This window comes from Argopecten irradians, chromosome 3 (assembly GCF_041381155.1).
Source record: "Argopecten irradians isolate NY chromosome 3, Ai_NY, whole genome shotgun sequence".
NCBI classification, from domain to species: domain Eukaryota; kingdom Metazoa; phylum Mollusca; class Bivalvia; order Pectinida; family Pectinidae; genus Argopecten; species Argopecten irradians.
In genome coordinates, this window is record NC_091136.1 from 23,419,392 (window position 1) to 23,442,960 (window position 23,569).

At 34.1% G+C, this 23,569-nt stretch overlaps 1 protein-coding gene across 4 annotated transcripts; it reads left to right on the forward strand.

Moving 5' to 3' along the window:
* Positions 1 to 11,094: 11,094 nt before the first annotated feature.
* LOC138317926 (putative transcription factor p65 homolog) lies at positions 11,095 to 22,288 on the forward strand. 4 transcript variants are annotated; one of them, XM_069259902.1, is made up of 13 exons: positions 11,762 to 11,913; positions 12,389 to 12,719; positions 13,215 to 13,346; positions 13,675 to 13,940; positions 15,492 to 15,637; positions 15,996 to 16,087; positions 16,325 to 16,465; positions 16,690 to 16,788; positions 16,900 to 17,000; positions 17,279 to 17,417; positions 17,648 to 17,719; positions 17,899 to 17,991; positions 18,431 to 22,288. In XM_069259902.1, exons 3-13 carry the CDS (start codon positions 13,289 to 13,291, stop codon positions 19,048 to 19,050), a joined length of 1,827 nt encoding a protein of 608 aa, XP_069116003.1. In that variant the 5' UTR covers positions 11,762 to 11,913; positions 12,389 to 12,719; positions 13,215 to 13,288; the 3' UTR covers positions 19,051 to 22,288. The 4 variants fall into 4 exon arrangements, with proteins under 4 accessions (XP_069116002.1, XP_069116003.1, XP_069116005.1 ...); XM_069259901.1 differs by lacking the exons at positions 11,762 to 11,913; positions 12,389 to 12,719 and adding an exon at positions 11,095 to 11,253; XM_069259904.1 differs by lacking the exon at positions 12,389 to 12,719.
* The last annotated feature ends 1,281 nt before the right edge of the window (positions 22,289 to 23,569 follow it).

Here is a 23,569-nt window from a genome sequence, read left to right on the forward strand (position 1 = left end):
GAGGTTCACACTGACAAGACCAGCAACTTGGTAACGTCACTTCCGGAGTAGATGAGGAACAGTAAATCGCGCACGGCGTACACTGTTTCATTGGCACTGCAAAGATAAAATGATGTGTGTGCATTTATCAAACATGATTGGAGATTTTTGTAAACGCAGTGGAATACATATTATGTTTTTGAACTATTACACTGCCTTTCCATTCCAAATATCGACACCCTACTCAACTTTATCCTTCGATAAATCCACCAGAAATATGCTTTAATCCTGAATTGTTATAAAGCTCATCAGAACCTCATTAGTCCAACATCAATATACAAAATACATCCTCGATATCTCAGGTGTTATATATAGTATTGTTGTAATATCCACCTCAGTTATATATCATAGGAAAACTTAAAGAGACAATTCACTCAGGCTAATTCTATTACATAACGAAGAACCAAAATATGGCATAAATGTATTGTTCTACATTTCTTATGAAACATATAACATACAATATTGACAAATCCCACGTCATTGTTTAGTATTTTAATTGATACCGTTGTAATTACAAATCCTTGATCGATACGATTAAGCGGGTACAAAATGTACGCTGTACCCGTATCCGAGCCAAAGTCACGCACGTCAAACAAATGAACTACATAACCACTGTGCAGTTGACAAAATGATTTCTTAGGCAAGACAATTCACCTAACAAGGTAAATACACTACTGTCAGAGCGCTTTGAGCAGTTCTAGACATATGTAGTATTACTCTACGAGCAAGGGACAGGGTTCGGCATACGAGATGTTCGACCACAATGTGTAATGGCGACAGCGAGCGAGTTTGAACATTTCACACGCATTTCACCACCATGGGCTTTTCTGCCATATCACAGTAAAACCGATTTATTTAATTTCCATTTGAACTGGGTTTTTTCCGATAAATGTACAGATTTTAATGTTCTCTTAGACTGAAATGTCCCTTTAAAGGGACAATTCATTCTAAGAGAACATTAAAATTTGTTCATATATCGGAAAACCCCCAGTTTTAAAAGAAATTAGATCAACCGGTTTTACTGTGATATGTCAGAAAATCCCATGGTGGTGAAATGCGTATGAAATGTTCAAGCTCGCTCGCTGTCCGACATAACACATTATGGTCAAACATCTTGTATCCCGAACCCAGTCCCTTGCTCGTAAAGTAATGCTACTTTCGTCTAGAACTGCTCAAAGCGCTCTGACAAAAGTATGTTTACCTTATGAGGTGAATTGTCTTGCCTGAAAAATCATTATATCTTCTCCACAGTGGTTATGTAGTTTATTTGTTTAACGTGCGTGACATTGGCTAGGATATGGGTACAACGTACATTTTGTACCTGCTAAATCGTATTGATCAACGATTTGTAACTACAACGGTATCAATTAAAATACTAAACAATGACGTGGAATTTGTCAATATTTTTTATCATATGTTTCATAAGAAATGTAGAACAATATATTTATGCCATATTTTGCTTCTTGGTCATGAAGAAGAATTAGCCTGAGTGAATTGTCCCTTTAAGGCTTTCATAAGAGAAAAAAGAATCTGACCAATCACAGCCCTATAAGATCTTCTTTTGAAGATTTTGTAGAGAACGAAGCCCAAATTCAAAGCCATTCGATTATTTTGAAAGACCAAACTACCTACTCCCGTGCAGTCGTACACAGAACCTTCAGTTTCGACTGTTTCGCTATGACATCTTACTGAGGTGTATATATCGGCAGTGATGGTAACCCCTGGTGTATCGAGGATAGTGTGATGTTACAAAAGTGATACCTTGCTTTCCATTTGCAGATTTGTTGTATCTCAAATGGAACGCGCCGTACCAGCAGAACTGTATCTGTGTAAGTATATGTATGTACATGTAGTTTGTTTTCAGAAGCGTACCGTTTGGATTCAAGATGGCAGACCTGAGATTTTTTTTTCATTTGTGATCGAAATGTTTTCTTTTTAAAAAAAAAAATAAAGCAGTGAGTATTTATATCCGATAAAATCACATTCAATGTATGCCGAAACTATTTATGTATTACTTTTATATTCAGTTTATTGTTAACACCGAAAGTACTTGGCTTTTATACTTCGCAAATGGAACGTGCGCCAAGTAACTCCCGGAATATCGAGTATGTGTTGTCTGTAACACTGCGGTAAATAGGTTTCCTTTGATTGACCATACAAATTCAATGGACAGCTTTAAGTGCTTATAATTTGTAATGTGATCAAAAATCAACGTCACAGCTGCTATGAATAGATAGGTCGTTTCCCTGAGATCAATCAAGTTATCTAGGACTGATCAACACATGTGTTATTTGTCCAGCTTACTTGTGATTGTTTATCGGGTTCAAAGGTCAAAGGTTTAAGCTCTTAAAATCAGAATTTCGTTTCTGTGTGATCAATCCAGTTCCTTTGAACGGATCAAACTTGAACTTCAAAAGTCACATTACTATGATAAAACGTATATGGAACACAAATAGAACAATGCGTTTGACTGAAAATAACTATTTATTATATTTTTCAGAGTGAAATAGATGTTTTGCTGGTGAAAAATATTTCTAAAAAATCCTCTTTGCAAGATGAAATGTATAAGTGTTATTTCATCAAGAAAAAAGGAATATAACGTTGGCTGATTGTGCCATTTCGTCTTTTCTTCGTCTTTACGCCCCGAAAAGACGAAAATTAACAAACCTTAATTATCGTCTTTACGGGGCGAAAGGACAAAAAGACGAAATGGCACAAATTAGCCACTTAGAATAACCTCTATTATATATTTTTTATGTTTTAAACTTTTCAATTTCAATTTCTTTATTTCCAAATGCATTATTCAGCATATAGGATTACAATATATACATACAGCAAATATTATAATCAAATTATTGTAAGATGGCGGAAAATATAACCATAAAAATACAACCCAACAGTACTGTATGTGCGGTCGATACCTGTAATTATGTGTCACCTGTGTTCACACGAAGGTACTATACTTGTTTAGGATGATTTGTTTGCAGGTTTGTTCACTGCATTGATTTAAATAAATTGACCACTAAGTATGTTAATTTACTCGGTTTTAATGAAAACAACAATTAGAACACACTGCGATTTACAATGTAAGTCTAATTGTAAACAAAGTTGTCACACACACATTTCCTCTTCACAATTGTTATTGCATTGGAGATTTATAGATAATATATCAACTCATACATAATATTATAATCTTTTTTTTTTTAAATGTATTTTTTAAAAACATGCAAGACAAACAACAACAAACAAGCACCTAAGCGACAGTACACGTTTAACACTCAGTCATTCGATTGGAATGCCATTAAGTCGGTCGATCATTAAAGCACCAACAGGTACTGTTTCGATCAAACGTTAAAAAATCGGGAGAAAACTGCAGTCTTCATTTTTTTTTGTATACCAAACATGCCATGCAAGAACTGGATAGCTGTTATAGCTCTTCAAATATCCATTAGTTACGTAATCTGGCAAATGTCAGTTGTCAAAAGCCATGTAAATATAATTTACGGGCATTTATTTTAAAATATATTATAATGGTAAATAATCGACATTCGAGCTAACAATCGTGAATGATTTAAATTAATATAACTCTATTTTAAAATATGTATAGAAAAAATATTATGTTTTTATGACTTGACTTATATGAATGTATAAAAGACGTTTATGCAATCGTGTGAATACATTAAATATTTGCCGACAAAGGTGTTAGTATAATGCTTTCTATATAACATATAGGTTATTTTGCGATCCAAAAATTCATGAGGTTAAATTCATTATAAATTTCTGAAGTAGGATGGATCAATTGAATATAATTAATAATAGTTATTGAAAAGTTTTCAGAAGACTTTTATTTTTCCATGTGAACAGAAAAATGATTAAAGCTGACCAGTTAAAACAGCGATTAAAATGTATCTGATCTGAATGCATAATTGTAAAATTGCACAATGGTCATTATTTTAAATAAAATTATGGATCAAATTAATTAATGTAAATAAATGAATATTAATGGTTATAATAAGATAATAATTAAACAAATAATAAATTCATAAAATTACAAAATGATAAATGTGTAACTGACAAATAAATAATGCATAACAAAGAAACAAATACATGAATAAAACATAAATGTGGTGAATAAACGAACAAAAATGAATTAATATTGAAATGTGACGTAGTAGAACTTACCTGTTGAAACCGTATCTATGAGAAAAACGTATATGACAATATTAACAATAGTGACTGTGAATCTGTAGTAAGACATGCTTTTAAGCAGATTTTCATGATCGAGTCCTCAAAGTGCTAATAAATGAAGAAACCGATACCATAGCTTTTTACATACTATAACTATACACCTGAGTCGTTCGTACCTGTGATGACGTAGCGATTTGATTGACAGCTGTTCAATCAGCCAGGCGATACCCCGGACCTGGTGCGGATAGTCCGAAATATCTCCACATGTCCCCTACAAGGTGTTCCGGGAATGTCGGACCTAGCGCCCCACAGCACCGGCACGGCCGGGAGACGCTTTCCGTTTTTTATGTTCAAAGGGGGATAACTCTCCAAGACATTAGTGCCTTGTACTGTTGTAAAGCTAAATATTTTGATAAGGCAGGTGATGGCACAAGATGGTCGGATTTCTTTTGTGCGATTCCGCTCAGTGATAAAGGTGTAAAATTAAAGTCTGTAAAAGGGAAATACTCGGACCGTAGTTAGCCGCGAGTGGTCAGTACCGGGCACTGGATGACAGTGCTAAAATTAGAGTAGTGGACAGATAGCCTTTGTTCAGACATCTCATACTGACAGTACAGGTAGAAACTTTAAATGTTAAATGTAGCGTTAAACTTTATTTGGATATTAGGCTCCGAATTCGTGGAATAATGCATTATTTTGATCTGCATACACTTATACCTTTCTATATACATTTGTACGCGTTTTTAATGGCATTTAACGTAGTGTGAAACTTTAAAGAAGCTACATATTAAGGATATTTCTTCTTTGTTACTTTTAATGTGTCAACATGCATATAATAGTGTAAGCTAAATACTTAGGCCTAATTAAGAAATGAGATCATTTTGCGGTTTTGTTTTAGTTGGATCAAAACTACATGTAGGCCTAGCAGTGTAAGCAAAATACTTTATATTTCATATGATAATATCAGTTGGTCCATATCAAGACGCTAAAAAGGTTAATGAAAGAATAGGAAAGGTCGAATAACGATTCAATAAATACAAGTGGTAGTATACGGGAGACACTTGTAACTTTATACAGATAGCGTGGAGTCAGTACCAAATAAAGGGCTATCTCACTGAATGCATCCTTTATATTCCAGGGGTTACTATCAGTGGCGTAGGAAGATGAAACGTAATGGGAGGGCAAAGGTCCTCAATATTTTGTAAACACCCCCCCCCCTCTCGCGCGCCCCGCACCCACAGGAGATACACGTGATATAAGTTTTTCATTTATCTATAGACAGTGGCATCACGTGATATAAGTTTTTCATTTATCTATAGACAGTGGCATCGTGAACAGGAAATTAATGAATACGCAGATTAGCGTGCGAGTTTGGGGGGTCCCTGGAAAAAATATTACGATTTAGAATGGCTGAGATGAGCTTTATGATGTATTTTGATGAAATTTCGAGCGCCGAAGGCGCATGATTTTGTTGTTTGGGGGGTCCGGGGGTCTCCCCCGAGAAAATAAATACGATTTGGAATGACTGAGATGAGTTTTACGATGTATTTTGATGATTTTAAAGCGTTATTAACACGGTTATTTTTCGATTTAAAGTTACCTGCACTGATTTAGATTGTGAGTGTCGTCATACCATGCAACCCACCTCGATCTGAACATACCGGATTCACGTACACCATCGGCACATTGTTGTGTTACTCAAAATAATAACGAATTGATTGTCTTGCTAAGACATATAAACAACTTAATTTTTAAGAAGCATCTTTGAATTGAAATAGTATAATCCCTTGATGGACATTTTTAGTCTAGTTCGTGTGTATTGATTTTTCATTATTAAAGATTTGAACATTACGTGCTTGAACGTTTTAGGAAACGCGCCGCGCAAAAATGCGCAGTCCTCGCCTCGAGGACCCTTTTCTTTCAAATGTGCATTTTTTTTAACATTTCACTGGCAGGTTTGCCCCCCCCCCCCCCCCCCCCACTTCCTACGCCCCTGAGATAGTAACCCTTGAATTCAGTTGATTGGCGGTATGGTATGCGGGGTGGCTGGAGCAGTGTGCATAGCGTAAATGCAAGGGAAATAACCCAACCTGAAAACAGGAAGAAAAACAGTTATCTATCTTGGGATGACTTACAATTATCGGGACTTAACTTGCAACTTGCACTGACCCGTAGTCTGTTCCTAGACACACAATATTGTAATTTATTTTTTAGATAAAATGAAAAGGAGACAACAAGCTCGTGCCTATATCACCGTGTGTCACAGAACAGTGGGCTACACAAAACAGCTCGACCTGAACATAGCAACGTCTTATACCGTAAACTATCAATGGATTTTACATCTAACTGGTTTAAATCCCAAGTGTTATTGTATTTTTTATGTAATTTTAGAATATATATTTATGCAGTCATGTAGTCGATAAATCAGTATAACTAACTAAATTTAATGTGGTACAAATGGGGAAAATACCTTAAGTCATGTGCTATTTTAGATAGACAAAGCTAAGATCATGTGCTATTTTAGATAGACAAAGCTACAGGATCAGTAAAAGATTTCAGCTGATTGGATGGCTATTCATAATGGAATACTCTGATTGGTTGCTAAAAGCACACGTATTCCGAGTAACTGTGATCTACTATTTCATTTCTGCGAATTGAACTGTTTTTGAAATAAAAGAAATGTGTCAATGACAAAGCATTGTTATCAAACTTGATTAAGGGAGAAGGTCGGATTCGAAGATCTGACTTCAATATAATGTCAGATATTAACAGAATGTTTTATCTATGGTACACAGAATAATGTGAAATTGAATTATACCAATAAAATTGGTTTTAGAAACCCGAGTATATACATGTACAGTTTCTAGTATTCACAATATGATGATACATGTATAGGTGTATATAGTATGCATTTGACGATGGATCTTGCTTTGTTAAACAAGTTCATTCAAATTAAGGCGTAATTTTGTAAGTTTGACGAGTTAGATGCCAACTAATTGACAATTATACAACGTACGTCATGTAATAATAAAAACATTTATGATTTATATACTACAGAACTAAAGAGGAATTTTATCATTTGAATTGTAAATTTTAGTATACATGTACATGTATACAGAAATATAAAAAAAATAGGCTCGTGTAGTGGTGGCACTGACCAAATATACAAATAAGTACAATTACTTAATTATTCACCGTGACTGTCTTGTTATAAGCTGCCACGCTCTATATCATACACGTAAGTTATCATTCATGCAATGTAGCTGCAGCGTGTATACCTGGTATATAAGACTCGTTGGTCAACATAAAAAAATTATACGTATAGTCAATATAGTTAGCCCTGCAGGTAGGGCGTTAGAATTGTACCTGTTGCCCCTATTGCATGATCGTAAAAGGCGATTAATTTAGGATCTTATCTTTTCTTTCTTCCTAGAGTACTTTATTTTTCCTAATGTCTCCCTTGACACCACCTCACTTTTGGCCTTTCGTTGAGCGCTCGCCCTTGTGAGGAAGACTCTTGGTTTTGTCCCCTGGCCGAGACACACCAAAGTCTATAAAAGTGGTAATTACTGCTCTTATACTTAGCGCTCAGCATAAGGGTAGTGGGACGACTGGTTCGCCCGTTGTCAGTGTAATATGTGTTGGTTGGTGTCTTCGGCGGCATGCTTCAGTGATAAGGGCAACAGTTCCACTATACAAGAAGACACAACATGAATATACCGCAGTCTTCCAAAACACGCACCTCGCACAACATACACGCAACACACCGCATACATGGGAGGCCGTCTTTACATGACCATAGCTGTTAATAGGACTTAATAAATTAAACAAACAAACAAAAGTAAATCAATATATAGTACTGATAATAATGATTATATGTAGATCTATATCACGGGATTCTGAGAATTTGTTACAGTTTATAACAAATTATTTAAAAAAAGTTAGTATACTACAATACATGTGATACTTATACGTACATGTACATGTAGAATATACTAATAGTACCTACTGTATACGATATAGGAGTGATTTTTTTTCTTTATTCTTTCACGTCTTGCTCTTTAGTTTTTCATTTATTATGTTTTTACTATATCGCGTCAACATCTCCTATATATATTATTATTCACTGCTAAGCTTCACTGTTCCCGGCAAGCAATCACCTTCCGTCAGAAACATTTCATCCAGAGCTACGACTTCGCATTGACTATTTCACGACATATATAGGAATTCTACCAAATAGTAACACTTACACAAAGAAACACAATTGGTGTATGGTATCAAGTTGATACTTACCTGGTTAAATTTGACCCACATATTTTGCAATGCTTCAGAAAGTCATTGATTTGAAAAATACGTACGACGTCACACCCGGTGAAGAAAAAATAACTTAAAATTCCCTAACTTTTTGGACTTATTTTTGTATGTAAGATCTAGATAGGCCTGCACGAGGCTACTGTTTTCAATTTACTATCCACAATATGTATTTGATGTTAAGATTGGTGATTAAGATTTGATTTAATAGTCATTGTGAAAATTTACACAATTTGATTAAAATCATTTTATATCAGATTTTTCTAAGTCAAGTGAATATTTGATATTTATAACAACATTTCACAATTTTCTGGGTTTTCCAGAGGATTTTGGTTTTTCCATTTCCCATGCCTACGTATCAAACCGATGCATACTCGGACATGATCGAGTATTTCCGTTTTTGGGCTGTCTCAAAATGCATTTATTTCGACTATGATTTCGTATATATGTCTACATTGCTGATAAAATGCCATTCTTGCGTAATTAAGGATTAAGCTATCAGAGATTGACACTAAAATTAAGGACACTTAAACTTGAATTATTCTAACTGCTTTAAACATTTCACCTAAAATAGTTATGATAAATATGACTTTACGTCAAGTTTTATTCAAACTTTGGAGGCGTTTGGCTCTATAGATATTTTTGTCACTATTATGACTATTTGTGCTTTGCACACATACACAGAGAGAGGAAAATGTTGATAGAGCCAAACATTTTTTACGTGGCTCGTCCGCATAACTCATACAATACAAAATACTATTAAAATGTATATAATGAATATCCTGTATTTCTCGTGAACTAACAATAAGTAATAATGGACGCAGGCAATATCATATTCATCTATATCTATAACTTTAATATGATAATGAACCTGATTACGAACCTGGATTATTGTTTATAACAATAAAGATTGATTACAATCATCTAAACAGTTAATTAAGTTATGTATATTATTTGGGTAGACGAGTAACATTTCCGCTCAAAGTCCCTTGCTTCCGTTTCCGATTTCTTTTACCTTCCTCTAACAACATCCCTTCATGATCTCTTTCGGCTTTTGTTAAACCATTCCTTACCTGGGCAGCGCTAAATATTGTGGTCCTTTAAATTATTTTTGAACATGTTTTTAAAATATTGCATATATTTATATAACGTTATGCATTATATAATGCCTAATATGTCAACATATTTGGGATCCAAATTATGAGATTCTTATTTCATTGGCTTCAAATACATATTTACGAAAACCGATTGGGTCATTTTGGTAGGGGGAAAAAGATCGCGATATTACGGGAAACTTTGGCGTTATTACGCGAAACTGTTGCGTTATTGTTAGTAGTGTAAAAGGAGCGGGTCGGTGTGACTTGTACATAGTGTTACATAGTGTACAACGTAAATACGGTCTCTGTCACTCAGCTGCCCGGAGCATGTTTTTTTGGCTCAGTATCAAATATGTCAGGTATGAAGTTAATATTTGAAATGCAAAATTAACATCTTAGAATAACAGACTTTGAAAAATAGCGGATTTGGGGGCTTCAAAGACCCTTACCATATCTAGTCCTTTAAAGGCCTTTGATTAGGATAATATGCATATGTATGGTGTGATATGGCCCCGTAGAATATTTAAGCATTAAACTTTATCTTCCTTTGGCATCTATGGTCTATATAGATGCCAAAGCTTTGCAGACAAACCTTACAGTGCGCGCTAGCGCATTATGAGATGATTGTCTGCAAAGCTCTGGTATCTCTATAGACCATATATGCCATAAGAAGATACTTTATTGCTTATATTTACATTATCAACTCATTTTAGGGTATCAGCATCATCATTGTTTAAGCTAGACCAGGAAAACTGTTTATTATATAACGACGATTTAATCCATGAGATGAAACAGTCATTTTGACGGTGATCAGTTGACGTCACCACGTCAACAGAAGGGACGTACTCATAATGGTCACGTTTTGTTTGTTAGTTATACCGTCATATACTTCACTTTGCCTTGGTTATATTTTATAGTAGAAGTGTCAAGTAAATGTAAACATAAAATGCAATGACCTCCTATTATATAATATATGTTACATTTCTGCTATATCTACTCTGTAGCCAATGAATGCAAAGATATAAGACATATTTATATATTCTATAACAATGAAAGATAACATTGCATTAAACATTTTCCCTCAAGTTTAAGCACTCCAAGCTTTGTACTTTTGAAACCATAATATGATTTTTGCTGGTTGTTGGTTTTGAAAAAAACCATATAGGCCTATATATATATATATATATATATAACGTTATACATATGTTCATATGGTTTTGATTGATTAAGATAAAGTGAATTCCTCGGTAAGAAACAAACGTATAAAATTACCATTTAGGTTGTTTTACAACTTACTTTATTTCTTTTTAGAACGAGCAATCATGTAAGATCAGACATTTGTCTTTTTCGTCATTGGTTTTGAAATGGTCCCTCGAATTTTCCGGAGACAGCCGATTTATATCTAACCAATCAAAATGCTAGATTTTGGTCGGAGTCTGTATTTCCCCGTAATCTATTTTTAGAAGTTGACGTCCTCCTGGAATTTTCAGGCTGGACGAGAGAATACACCTCGACCTGTTCAAGAGTAAATTTAGCTAAACTTTGGGAAGCCCTTCGCCGATTTACAACCCATTTCCGTTTGACAAGAACATAAGAAGAAGCTGCAACATGGATTTCGGTAAGTTGATACGATCAAATGACTTCTTATAAGGATTTTCATGCGCGATAACAGGTGCAAAATTAGCGGTATCTTACGTGGTTGAATGTGTGTCGGCAAATGTTGTGGGTCGCCATGTTGTGAAAACTGGCTTGATGGCTTGTTGACACCGCGACAAATGCTTAATGCTTAAAGTTACTTTCAATGATTTTAATGATATTTTCGTTTGTTTGGTGAAGTTTGTTATGTATTTATGTATGTTATATACGGGGGATTTCTAGTCTTGTTGTGTAGCTGGAGCACGTCATTTTGATGGAAAAACTAAGGGGAAGTCAAATTATATGACGTAGTAGGCAGGACGGTTTTACCAGGGTAATACTCTTTACAGTGAAAAAATAAACTGCCGTTAATGATCAAATCCGAAACCGATACAGGAAGACTACAACCCCAATGAATGTTTAGTATAAAACATGTGTTTTGCTGTTATTTTATTTTAGTTTGTTGTTGTCAAACAGGAATTAACGCACAGTCAAACAGGAAGCTAAATGATAAAAGTGTACAATAGGCCTATTTCAGAAACCACCATTCTATATATATATTTATTCATACAAAAACATAAATATATATTCAGCGATAAAAAAGGATATTCAAACATACCAAACCGCGGATAGCCAAAAACAGGTGAGAGCTAGTAGATCAGATGGCTTCAAAGTTTGGATTAAATTAACAATTCAAATTGACGTACAAAATTTAAAATTCAAAATTACAGTGTGTGTTCTTGGCCACACAAGTGAATGCCTAGAGGCAGTAAATTTATGATGATGATGAGGTCAAATCCATCTTTGATGTCATTTACATTAATTTTTGTAGATGCATGAAGCTGCCTTAGTATATATTTCCATGAACAGATTATAATAAAAATAAGGTTTATTGAAACAATTAATAATAAATAATAGTATTAACTAAGCATTTTTTTCATGAATTAAATGAAAATTTAATTAAAGAAATTGAACTGAAGTAAAAATTGTTTTTGTTAATATTTTTGGTAAGCATTCAAACACTTAACTTTAATTTTAAGCTTAATTGTTATTAATTATTTACATTATATGTATGCAAATGCTTCTTGAATAACAGAAGTTAAAATCTCTTTTGCAAGCTCATTATCCGCTTGTCTCCCCAACTACAATGATAACTTTTACCAGACGGGACCTTTGAACACTATATATAGCCGGATGCTAATGTACCAATCAAGCCAGTCCAATCCATGACATTTCTCCCTAATTTTTCAAAGTCTTCTTCCTGGAAGACACACAAGACTCTTATACCACCACTGTGGGTATTTAGTTGGGCACCAATACTAAAAAAATCTGTAACAGTAGAGGAGAAAACATACCAGCCAGACTAGGACTCGCACCTGTGGCCTCCGGATGCTCTACCGATTAAGTTACCTGGTCACCGATGATCATTCCAGTCCAATCCCACTACAGGTTGTGACAAAACACTGATCAAAAGCTATATTGATGTACACACATAATACATAGAGCAACTGTTATCATTGTCATGTTCTTTTGTGTTCCTTGATTACAAGAACCACTAAAACAACCAATACTTACGTAATTTGAAATTCCTAAAATGTAACTGTTTATTAATATGGAACAACTTATAAAATACAATCCCTAAGCAGTTTTGTTTTAGCCTTATTTAAAGGAAACTTTATAGTACAACAAGCTAGTTAAACAGTTATTCCAGCTAATTAATACAATAATAGTATCAATTTCAAAATGAACCCATTTTCATAAGAATTGAAAAAACACCATTATAAATCGATTACAATAGGCCTTATCTTTCTTAATGTTTAAACAAAAGTAATAAACTGAAACAGGGGAAAAGATTTGTGGAACTGAATGACCATCTAAAGTGAATATTTCCTTAGTTACAATAATAGATAGTCCATAATATTAAGATTAAATGTTTTCTTTCAGGGCAAGCATTCACAGATGAGATTCAGATTACAAGCTCAGAACTTCAACAGTTGATCAATGACGGCAAACTTAACATGGACAACATAACAGACCCGACCATACTGAACCAGATCACAGAACCACAGTTCAACAGTAAGTTCGTAGTCTGGTTTAAACTGAATGAAAAGACCACTCCTGATCAGAGTACAAAGGAAAATAATGGTCTTCTGGTGAAGTTGTCTCAACTCCTTCACCCCCGGAATTTCATGATAAACTGATCTATTGTTTGATTTAATTAGGAGAGCCTAAATGTATCATCAGGGATGAACGAGTTAATACGTGGGGTTAAATTGTGTTGAAATTTTCCATTTGGGACACGAAGAAAGTGGTCAATAGTTATATGGGTGGTTGCCGAGGTAAGTTTTACTATATGTATATCTACAGAAATTTATTTAATTACAAATGCTTTTTTATTTAACAGTTCAACAACCTTCAATGAACCCAATGCAGACCAATCAGAGTTATGGATCCGGGGCGGCCATAAAACCTGGAGGCTCCCGAACAGCCAATCGGACTGGGAGCAGGGGAGGCGGGAAGCAAACCACTCCCGATGGTGTTTATGTTGAAATTGTGGAACAGCCCAAACAAAGAGGGTTACGATTCCGCTATGAATGTGAAGGAAGATCGGCCGGCAGCATTCCGGGAGATAAAAGCAGCACAGAGAGGAAAACTTTCCCAACCATCAAAGTAAGACAGGTTTTACTGTATTGTCATGTCAAAAACAAATTGGACCTACATCTTGACTCCATATGAATTTCTTCAAACAGATGAGGGTTGTTTATTATGTTAAGATTAGCACCAGAATGGTAATTCTGTTACATTTATTCTACACATGGCAAAATTCGTCCACTGTAAATATCTGCTAATCATGTTCATATTAGTAGGATGATTAATATTCATGTTCATATTAGTAGGATGATTAATATTCATGTTCATATTAGTAGGATGATTAATATCCATGTTCATATTAGTAGGGTAATTAATATCCATGTTCATATTAGTAGGGTAATTAATATCCATGTTCATATTAGTAGGATGATTAATATCCATGTTCATATTAGTAGGGTAATTAATATTCATGTTCATATTAGTAGGATGATTAATATTCATGTTCATATTAGTAGGATGATTAATATTCATGTTCATATTAGTAGGATGATTAATATTCATGTTCATATTAGTAGGATGATTAATATCCATGTTCATATTAGTAGGATAATTAATATTCATGTTCATATTAGTAGGATGATTAATATTCATGTTCATATTAGTAGGATGATTAATATTCATGTTCATATTAATAGGATGATTAATATTCATGTTCATATTAGTAGGGTAATTAATATTCATGTTCATATTAGTAGGATGATTAATATTCATGTTCATATTAGTAGGATGATTAATATCCATGTTCATATTAGTAGGATGATTAATATTCATGTTCATATTAGTAGGATGATTAATATCCATGTTCATATTAGTAGGATAATTAATATTCATGTTCATATTAGTAGGATGATTAATATTCATGTTCATATTAGTAGGATTGATTAATATTCATGTTCATATTAATAGGATGATTGATATCCATGATCATATTAGTAGGATAATTAATATTCATGTTCATATTTGTAGGATGATTAATATTCATGTTCATATTAGTAGGATGATTAATATTCATGTTCATATTAATAGGATGATTAATATTCATGTTCATATTAGTAGGGTAATTAATATTCATGTTCATATTAGTAGGATGATTAATATCCATGTTCATATTAGTAGGATGATTAATATTCATGTTCATATTAGTAGGATGATTAATATTCATGTTCATATTAGTAGGATGATTAATATTCATGTTCATATTAGTAGGGTAATTAATATTCATGTTCATATTAGTAGGATGATTAATATCCATGTTCATATTAGTAGGATGATTAATATTCATGTTCATATTAGTAGGATGATTAATATCCATGTTCATATTAGTAGGATAATTAATATTCATGTTCATATTAGTAGGATAATTAATATTCATGTCCCTAATAGTAAGATAATAATATTCATGTTCCTAATTGTAAGATAATTAATATTCATGTTCCTATTAGTAGGATAATTAATATTCATGTTCATATTAATAGGATGATTAATATCCATGTTCATATTAGTAGAATAATTAATATCCATGTATATATTAGTAGGATAATTAATTTTCACGTTCTTATCGTTTCTCAGATTGTAAATTATACTGGAACAGCAGTAGTAGTTGTGTCCTGCGTAACAAAAGATGCGCCGTATGAACCTCACCCTCATAACCTGGTAGGACGGGACTGTAAGCGAGGAGTGTGTACACTGAAGGTCAAAGACACAAATACTATAAGGTAAGTACAAAGGTCAAGATCAAAAATACAAGATCAAAGTGAAAATTTTTTCCGAAACATGATCAGATAGACATTTTGAAGGTCCAGGTTTACATACAATTGTAAAACATGTCTACGACACAAACCCAGTGTCATAGGTACTGAATGTCAAGGTCACACACTATCAGGTAACCACCGAAGGTCAAGGTTGCTTACATATAAAGGGTCATCCTTACACCTCGTTCTGGAAGGCACGGAAGATAGGAATTTATATAATTACTATTAATGAAATTATTAATTCTCAATATATCTTAATATTCCCTGTATAATTCAGTTTAATGCTTATCAGGATTTTATTACTTAAGTCTTTCATTTTTAGTTTCCCACACCTTGGAATCCAGTGTGCAAAAAAGAAAGATGTAGAGAGTAATTTGAAGCAGAGAAAAGAGATCAATGTTGATCCGTACCAGAGTAAGTTGATCCTAAATAGAGCCCGACAAATTAGTGAATCATTTTCTGGATCAAAGTTTGTGTAAATCCACAGTAACATGATCATGGAGCATTTTCCCCTAAAAAGTTCCAAACCTTTATGAATAGAATAAAAAGTCTTGAAAATGCTTTCAATTCACTACATATTGCTCCTTCTATATATGAAGCTTTTCGATGTTAAATGTTCTTGACCAATATGATAGTAACATTGTGTTGTAGGTGGATTCAAGCACATGACCAAAGCCGGTAACATAGATCTGAACGTCGTGAGGCTGTGTTTCCAAGTATTCCTACCGGACGATTCGGGCAAGATATCACGAATCGTACCTCCGGTTGTCTCACTTCCCATCCACGACAAAAGTAAGTCCTCGGTCCTTAAAGAAAATGTTAATCATCTGTAATTACGTACCTCTTGTCATAGTTGTCTTAATCTGTAGAGGTAGGTGCAGTTATAAGCTCTGATGTATTTTTATAGATTCAAGTTCAACCTTAACACAGTTGTCTGTAGAACTCTTTTTGAAAAGAAGAAACAATTATTACTATAAGGCGGTATTTATATCTTGATTCTTATCTTATCCTTACAGAGGCCTTAAATGAACTTGTGATATGTCGAGTGGACAAATCGTCTGGGAAGGCAAAGGGAGGCGATGAAGTTTTCCTCTTATGTGAGAAAATTAACAGGGGTAAGGAAATCTTTGTTACTGTAAAATTCTGTCATAAAACAAAGTCAAGTAGTCTCTTTATTAGACGTAGTGACAAGGATCAATATTGAATATATTTTTTCCGGGTTTCAGAGGATATCGGAATTAGATTTTACAAGGAGAACGAGGCCAATGAATCCCTCGTGGAATGGGAGGATTACGGAGATTTCAGTCAGAACGATATTCACCGACAGGTAGGATGTCTTTGCATAAACTTTCGTTGAATACATGTTAAAAACTCAGAAATTATTCGGGTAATGATAATACTATCCATTTTCTGAAAATGTCTATTCTGTTAATTGATACTGTTATAAATTTTTCTGCTCTTATAATTTTCTTGCTATTATATACATGTATGTAAATTTTCCATCAGTTAATAAATGAACAATTTTTGATTTTTTTTTTTTTTGTTAAAGAATCTGTAACATGACAGAAATGTTCAATTCTCGATGCATGACTTGTTTGATTGCAGTATGCCATCGTGTTTAAAACCCCACCTTACAAAGATGCATTTATCACACGACCAGTGGAAGTTAAAATGCAATTAAAACGCATGAATGACACTGAAACTAGCGATCCTATCCCGTTCACATATATGCCGGAAGATCCAGGTAAGTAAATGAAAAGTACTTAAATATTTCGAGGAGTTCATTAACAACAAAGATGGAGCTAGGTCACAAACTTGCTAATCTTTGCTGAGTGTAGATTTAACCATACAGACATTAAGCGATAATGAGATCACATACCACTTTGTAAAGTAACACGCTTCTTGCTGACAGTTTTGCATGTCATACTGTAACTAACATCATCAACTTATGCAGGATTTGTTTTGTCTTTTAAGATCCAGATCGTTTGAATGAGAAACGGAAGCGTAAAGCCGAAACCCTAAACAGCTATGGTCTGTTTGGAGACGGTAAGTACAAATCTACAAAACATTCTTATGCTTATTGTGAACTTATAGCTTTCTTGCACATATTATTGGGAATAGCCGACCTTGTCCCAAATTTAGAAGATGAGGAATTAATTAATGGCAAAGCATGGGATTAATTACCAGACAATATTTACTGATTTTCTTGTGATATTATGTTACAGGTTTTCAATCTTTGTCACAAGACGACATCAAACAGAGACTGAAGGTCAAGGCCACAAAATCAAGAATCAAGACAGAAAAACCGGAGAGCAATAGTATGTTTTCCCAGTATTTTATGTTATCTTTTTACGGTCAAATATCAAGTCAATTAACCAGTTATGTTAGGCTCTTTGATACAGGGCTTCAAAATGTTTCTCAGCCAAAACCTTACTGTGTGGATACTGAACTGAAATGTAATGTTCTCTTTATACACCTTTAATGATTTTTTTTCCATTTTTAAAAACCCTGCTTTCAATGAAATTAATAACAAAAATCAACTTTGAAGAGCGTGTAGTTTACTTTACTGTATATTATTTGATTTTTTGTTAGATGTATGGCCCTTATGTAACCATGAAGATTTTGATTACCAGGAAAAGTAATTATTGAACAGTAACAAATTAACAAAATACAGGAGAAATAAAACTGTTAATAACAACTTTGAAGGTATTCTTAAGAACAATATATAAAAAAATAAAGTATTTTGTTAATTTTCAGATTTTGATTTGCCGAGTTATTCCTTCAATAATCTCGGAGCAAGTGCCATGCAGACTGATGTGGCTACAACAGCGCCCTCTCCAATGAATGTGAGGACAGCAGATAACTCTGGGATGGGTAGTGTGACCGTAACACCGACAGAATCTGTGAGACAACAACTGGCAAGTCTTCCAGAAAACCAGCAGTTTGAAATCCTCCGACAGTTAGCGATGAACAAGCTTCAGCACGAAGCCTTACAGAAACAACAACAGACAGGAAACATCCCTGCTCCCTCTACAACAGTGCCGTTTGCAGACCTCTTCCAGACACAGAATCAACAACAGGTCGTTCAACAAACCAACTCTAGCAGTAATGTGTTGCTTGCTGACGTTTCTATGCAACAGGGCTTGATGTCGTCAGGAGCAACGCCGTCTGACCAAACAGCAGGACAGACCGTGGACTTGAACATGCTGCAGACGTATTTAGGTGATCAGGGTACAAATGTGTCGTTTGAAAGTATCGAGGGACTTTCTGGTAACCTGCTCAACATCAGTTACGACCCTAATGTGGCAGCCATGGAAAACGTGATGAGCGTGAGTGAGACAAACCAAGCCATACAAGGTCTGAGTCAGTCCGGCTGATAAACAACACAAACGACTGGTGATGTTTTAACAGAGAGATTTTAATACAAGTGTTGTTGCTTTATTTAATATAAACAGTGGTGTTTTTTATGTGAAACCATCAGATTGTTTGCAATCGGAACTGAAATCAGCTGCAAAAAGGCAATATACACTGTATGGAAAAAAAATCTCCAAATGTGGTACGCACATTCCACATAATCAGAACAGTCCTGATGCTGGTTCTGATGACGATAAGTAAACCCAAGTCATGATGTGGTAGCGATCGTGTCACTCAACCTACTGTCTAGGTGTGTGTAGACGTTAATTTAGCTGTAACACTGCTGTGATGTTACTTCTAATTGACTACAGATCAAACAGACAAACTTTCAGAAACACCTTATAGTGTTAATAGAAAAATTAATCATGAATTTGATAATTTAACCAATCATCATTCTACAATTGATTTATTAATCAAGGTTGATTATTAGTGTGAAGCTAGTTTTAAGTTGATTGCTATTATCAGTATCTTCCTTAGCTGTAATAAACAGCATCACTCTGTGAAACGCATGTCCGACCAGTAGTTATTTGTGTTGATAGACAAACAGTGCTGTGTAACTTTGGTCTTCCTACAGATTTACTCGGGGCGTACAAATGTAACAAACTCAGTGCTGCTGTTGTGGTAGGTCTGTGTAGCAATGTCAGTAATGATGTTTGGTTATTAACCAGAATTGTAATTACCATTAACTTGTTTGGCAAATGTAAACATTGTGACCTACATTGAAGCCTGACCTACATTGATGATGGGTTGTGTCTTTCCAAGACTTTTGTTGAAAGTCTAGATCAAAATGGGGATTCCTTAAAGAGTAGAAGGAATAATCACAAAAGCTGCATTTCGCAAGCATGCAGCACACATTAGAATTTCACATGTCTACCCATTAATTGTTTTACTGGTACGGCATCCCGCATTTTCCATTATGGTCATAATTTTCATCAAAAGTATTAATCTTCAAAGAAGTTCTTAATTGAAATAATAAATGTGAGTGTTAATAAAGTCAAATACTGTTAACTATCTATTTTAGATTTTTTGTACTTGTTCGTTGGTAATTAGAACTAACGTTAAGTTATAGTTTATTGTAGCGAAACTATTCCAAGCATGGGTACGGTACTGTAGAAACATATAATATGTCATATGACATGAATTTAAATTGAAGTGGGAAAACGTCCGTATACACGGAAAATATGAAACTTAGTTATGACAAAAATCAACAAGTTTACAGTTAATGATGAAAAATTAATTTAATATTTTACTTGTCAGTTAAATTGTGTTAACCTAAACAAATAGACAAGTTGAAATGTAAGCTCTTTTCTTGGAAGGGGAGATACTTTTGGGCATATAACTGTACTATGATTTTAAATCACTGATTTCAATAAAGGGCAAGAAACTTATTTTGAAAACTACCTGCCCGAATTTAAGATTTCAGTCTAATTTTACCCAAAACAGGTAAAATAACATTAAACCAGGCAAGTTTACACCAATTTTCACTTGCCCAGGAGCATATTTTACTGGTCTCGGGTCATCGGACCTGGGATATTTCTTGCCCTGCAATACCTTTGTTTTAGTATATATATACCGTAGTACATAAAATTATGTACTGAAATAATTGTAGTTGGAGATGATGTAGATTTTACTGTTGATAGTGCTATACCATAGTAAGTGTCTATATATTGTGCTTAGTTGTCATGAAGATTTTCTTGAAGTTGTTTTATCTAAATGTTTTTTAATCCTAGAAATTTTTCTGTTTATATTTTTACGCGGCGAGATAAACACATATACATCAAAACATCATCTAAACAAAGTCAAAGCACAGTTTGTTTGATAATTTCCCTTAAACCTATATTTCGTATCTTGGGTGGGAATTTTTGTATCAAGTTCTTGTGTAAAATGTATATCAAATTTATGGTATCATATTATGGAAATGTTAAAGATTCTAAAATCACAACCAAGTTGTCATCATGTCAGAAAATGTATTTTAAATTTCAAATATATCTCAAAATGTGCAACACAGCTGTCTTTGTAGTGCATTTAAAATTTTTAGATTTTATTTTTATGATTTAAGCAATATTCGGATAGTGTTAAGTTTCAATAGCATTGTACTGAAGTCTGGTACAATGACACCAGTTGTTGTGGATACAAGTTATACGTTGATCTGTGGATGATGTGTTATTTGTTACTTGTTTTGTACTATTTTATACCTTCATACTCTATAACTATGCTACGCCCCCTGTTTTTCTTCCTGAATATGTCTTTCATAACCTTCAATCTTGCTTTTCCGTGGAAACAACTGTTGCGCCAGGAACTTCCTTAAAGGGGTACTGTCCATACAACATTTGTTTTGCTATTATTGTGTTTAAGTAAAGAAATACAGAATGACACGAAAGGGACTGGCATGTTTGAATTTGATCGGTATAGACAGGTTCTATATTTTCTAGGTTTTAATCGCTATAAATTAGGAAGAAAAATATCATTTAATTATGTCGGATTGGACAAAGTTTAGTGCTGACAGGCTACACTGTACAAAGCATAGAGGAGATTTATTTAAGATGTATATAAGGATCAGATACTCTCAGAACTACTGGTCAGCAAATTTTTCATCGTTGTCTTCAAATCTATTCTGCAGTGACTTTCACATTGACCATAATCATTTATCAATTCATTGTCACTGCAAAATCTGTGCATAAAGAAAATATTCTGAATCATTATTACAAATAAGGCCTCTGAAATTGTTATTGGTGAAGAAATATTTCAAAATCATCTTGATAAAAATTTGGTTTTGTATTCATTGTAAAAAAAAGCTCTTAAACTGGTTGGTTATTAATCATGTACATATTATGAATATTCATGATCTGAGTTATGAATATTCATTAAAAATGCATGTTATACATATTGGTTGAATGTACAGGTGTGATGAATAATTGTCTCGTTAACATGAAGTCGTTTAATAACCTTTGAAATGTCTTCAGGTAGCTAATATTACACTGTGTAATGTTTTATAATTTGTTTAAAGTGTTGGAACCTGTAGTAGTAAAAATATATATTTATGGTAAAAGTTATTGAAATTATGAAGAAATATACTATTATCTGGTCCTCATTTTAAACACTCAAAATATTAATGAAAACTTCAGTATTAAATACTGGAGTGACTTTGTGTATATAATGTAAGCATTCAACTGAAAATGACATTAAACTATGTAAAACTATTGTTTATTGTTTATTTTCATTAAATCCTTTCCTAAGCTTATTACAGGCTTACAACTACTGTGAACCACTACCGGGTATTATTTCCTCTAGATGTAAATTTCCGCAAGAGAGCTTAAAGGTGAATTAAAATGTTATAATTTTTAAAATGTGTTTTATGTGAATTCATGATTGTCAGTAAAAGTCCTTGATCTTGAAATGATGATATTGTTGAAAACAACGAAGACAAGAAATATTGTATGCAGGAAAATACAGTTGTTTACAGTGAACTAACCAAAAATGTTTGGTACATATCAACTGATGAAGACCTCTTCAATATACTATAATAAAATACCAAAAAATGTTAGTAAAGGAAAAAGGATAATTATCTGAAAGTTCAGGGCCCGGCACCATAAAACTATTCTCAGACAGATTTTTTACTCAAGTATATGATTTTCCATAGGCTTGAGTAAAAAAATTGTCTGAGAAAGTTTTATGGTGCCGGGCCCAGGTTCAATCCCTGGCATGGATGTGGAAAGGTCAAGCGACACTTGCATTATCTTTTGAGTTTTTTATGGGCACACCAATTTCCTCACATGCTTACATCCAGACCACCAAGTGTGTTGTGCAAGTTGTAGGACTTCATCTAAGAAGAAAGTTCTGATAATAACAGGATCAGCACATTGATAATACTTTAGCTGATTGATACCTGGACTCATGTCACTGTGGTCCAGAAATAAAGGCTTAAAAGTAGATTGTCAGACACATTCACCACTAGGCCATCAGGACCCACAGACACTGGGTGTAAAGTGTCGGACACCTTCACCACTAGGCCATCAGGACCCACAGACACTAGGTGTAAAGTGTCGGACACCTTCACCTCTAGGCCACCAGGACCCACAGACACTAGGTGTAAAGTGTCGGACACCTTCACCACTAGGCCACCAGGACCCACAGACACTAGGTGTAAAGTGTTGGACACCTTCACCACTAGGCCATCAGGACCCACAGACACTAGGTGTAAAGTGTCAGACACCTTCACCACTAGGCCGCCAGGACCCACAGACACTACATGTAAAGTGTCAGACACTTTCACCACTAGGCCATCAGGACCCAGGTGTGTCTCAAATATAGGTGTGTCTCAAATATAATTGAATAATTACTTTTATTAAGTTGATTTTTTTTACATCCTATTATTTACAAACATTAGATTTAGAAGAGGAAGTCGGAGAACCTGGAGAAAAACTACCAGAACTCGTCAGTTCCAGACAATTGCCCCATGTAGGAATCAAACTTGAAGCTTTA

What these genes read in the sequence shown, in the direction of transcription:
- LOC138317926 (XM_069259901.1), top strand. An exon ending in CACAGAACCACAGTTCAACA is followed by an intron (nt 13,347 to 13,674) that starts GTAAGTTCGTAG and finishes TTTATTTAACAG; the next exon opens with TTCAACAACCTTCAATGAAC. An exon ending in AGAACGATATTCACCGACAG is followed by an intron (nt 17,001 to 17,278) that starts GTAGGATGTCTT and finishes GTTTGATTGCAG; the next exon opens with TATGCCATCGTGTTTAAAAC.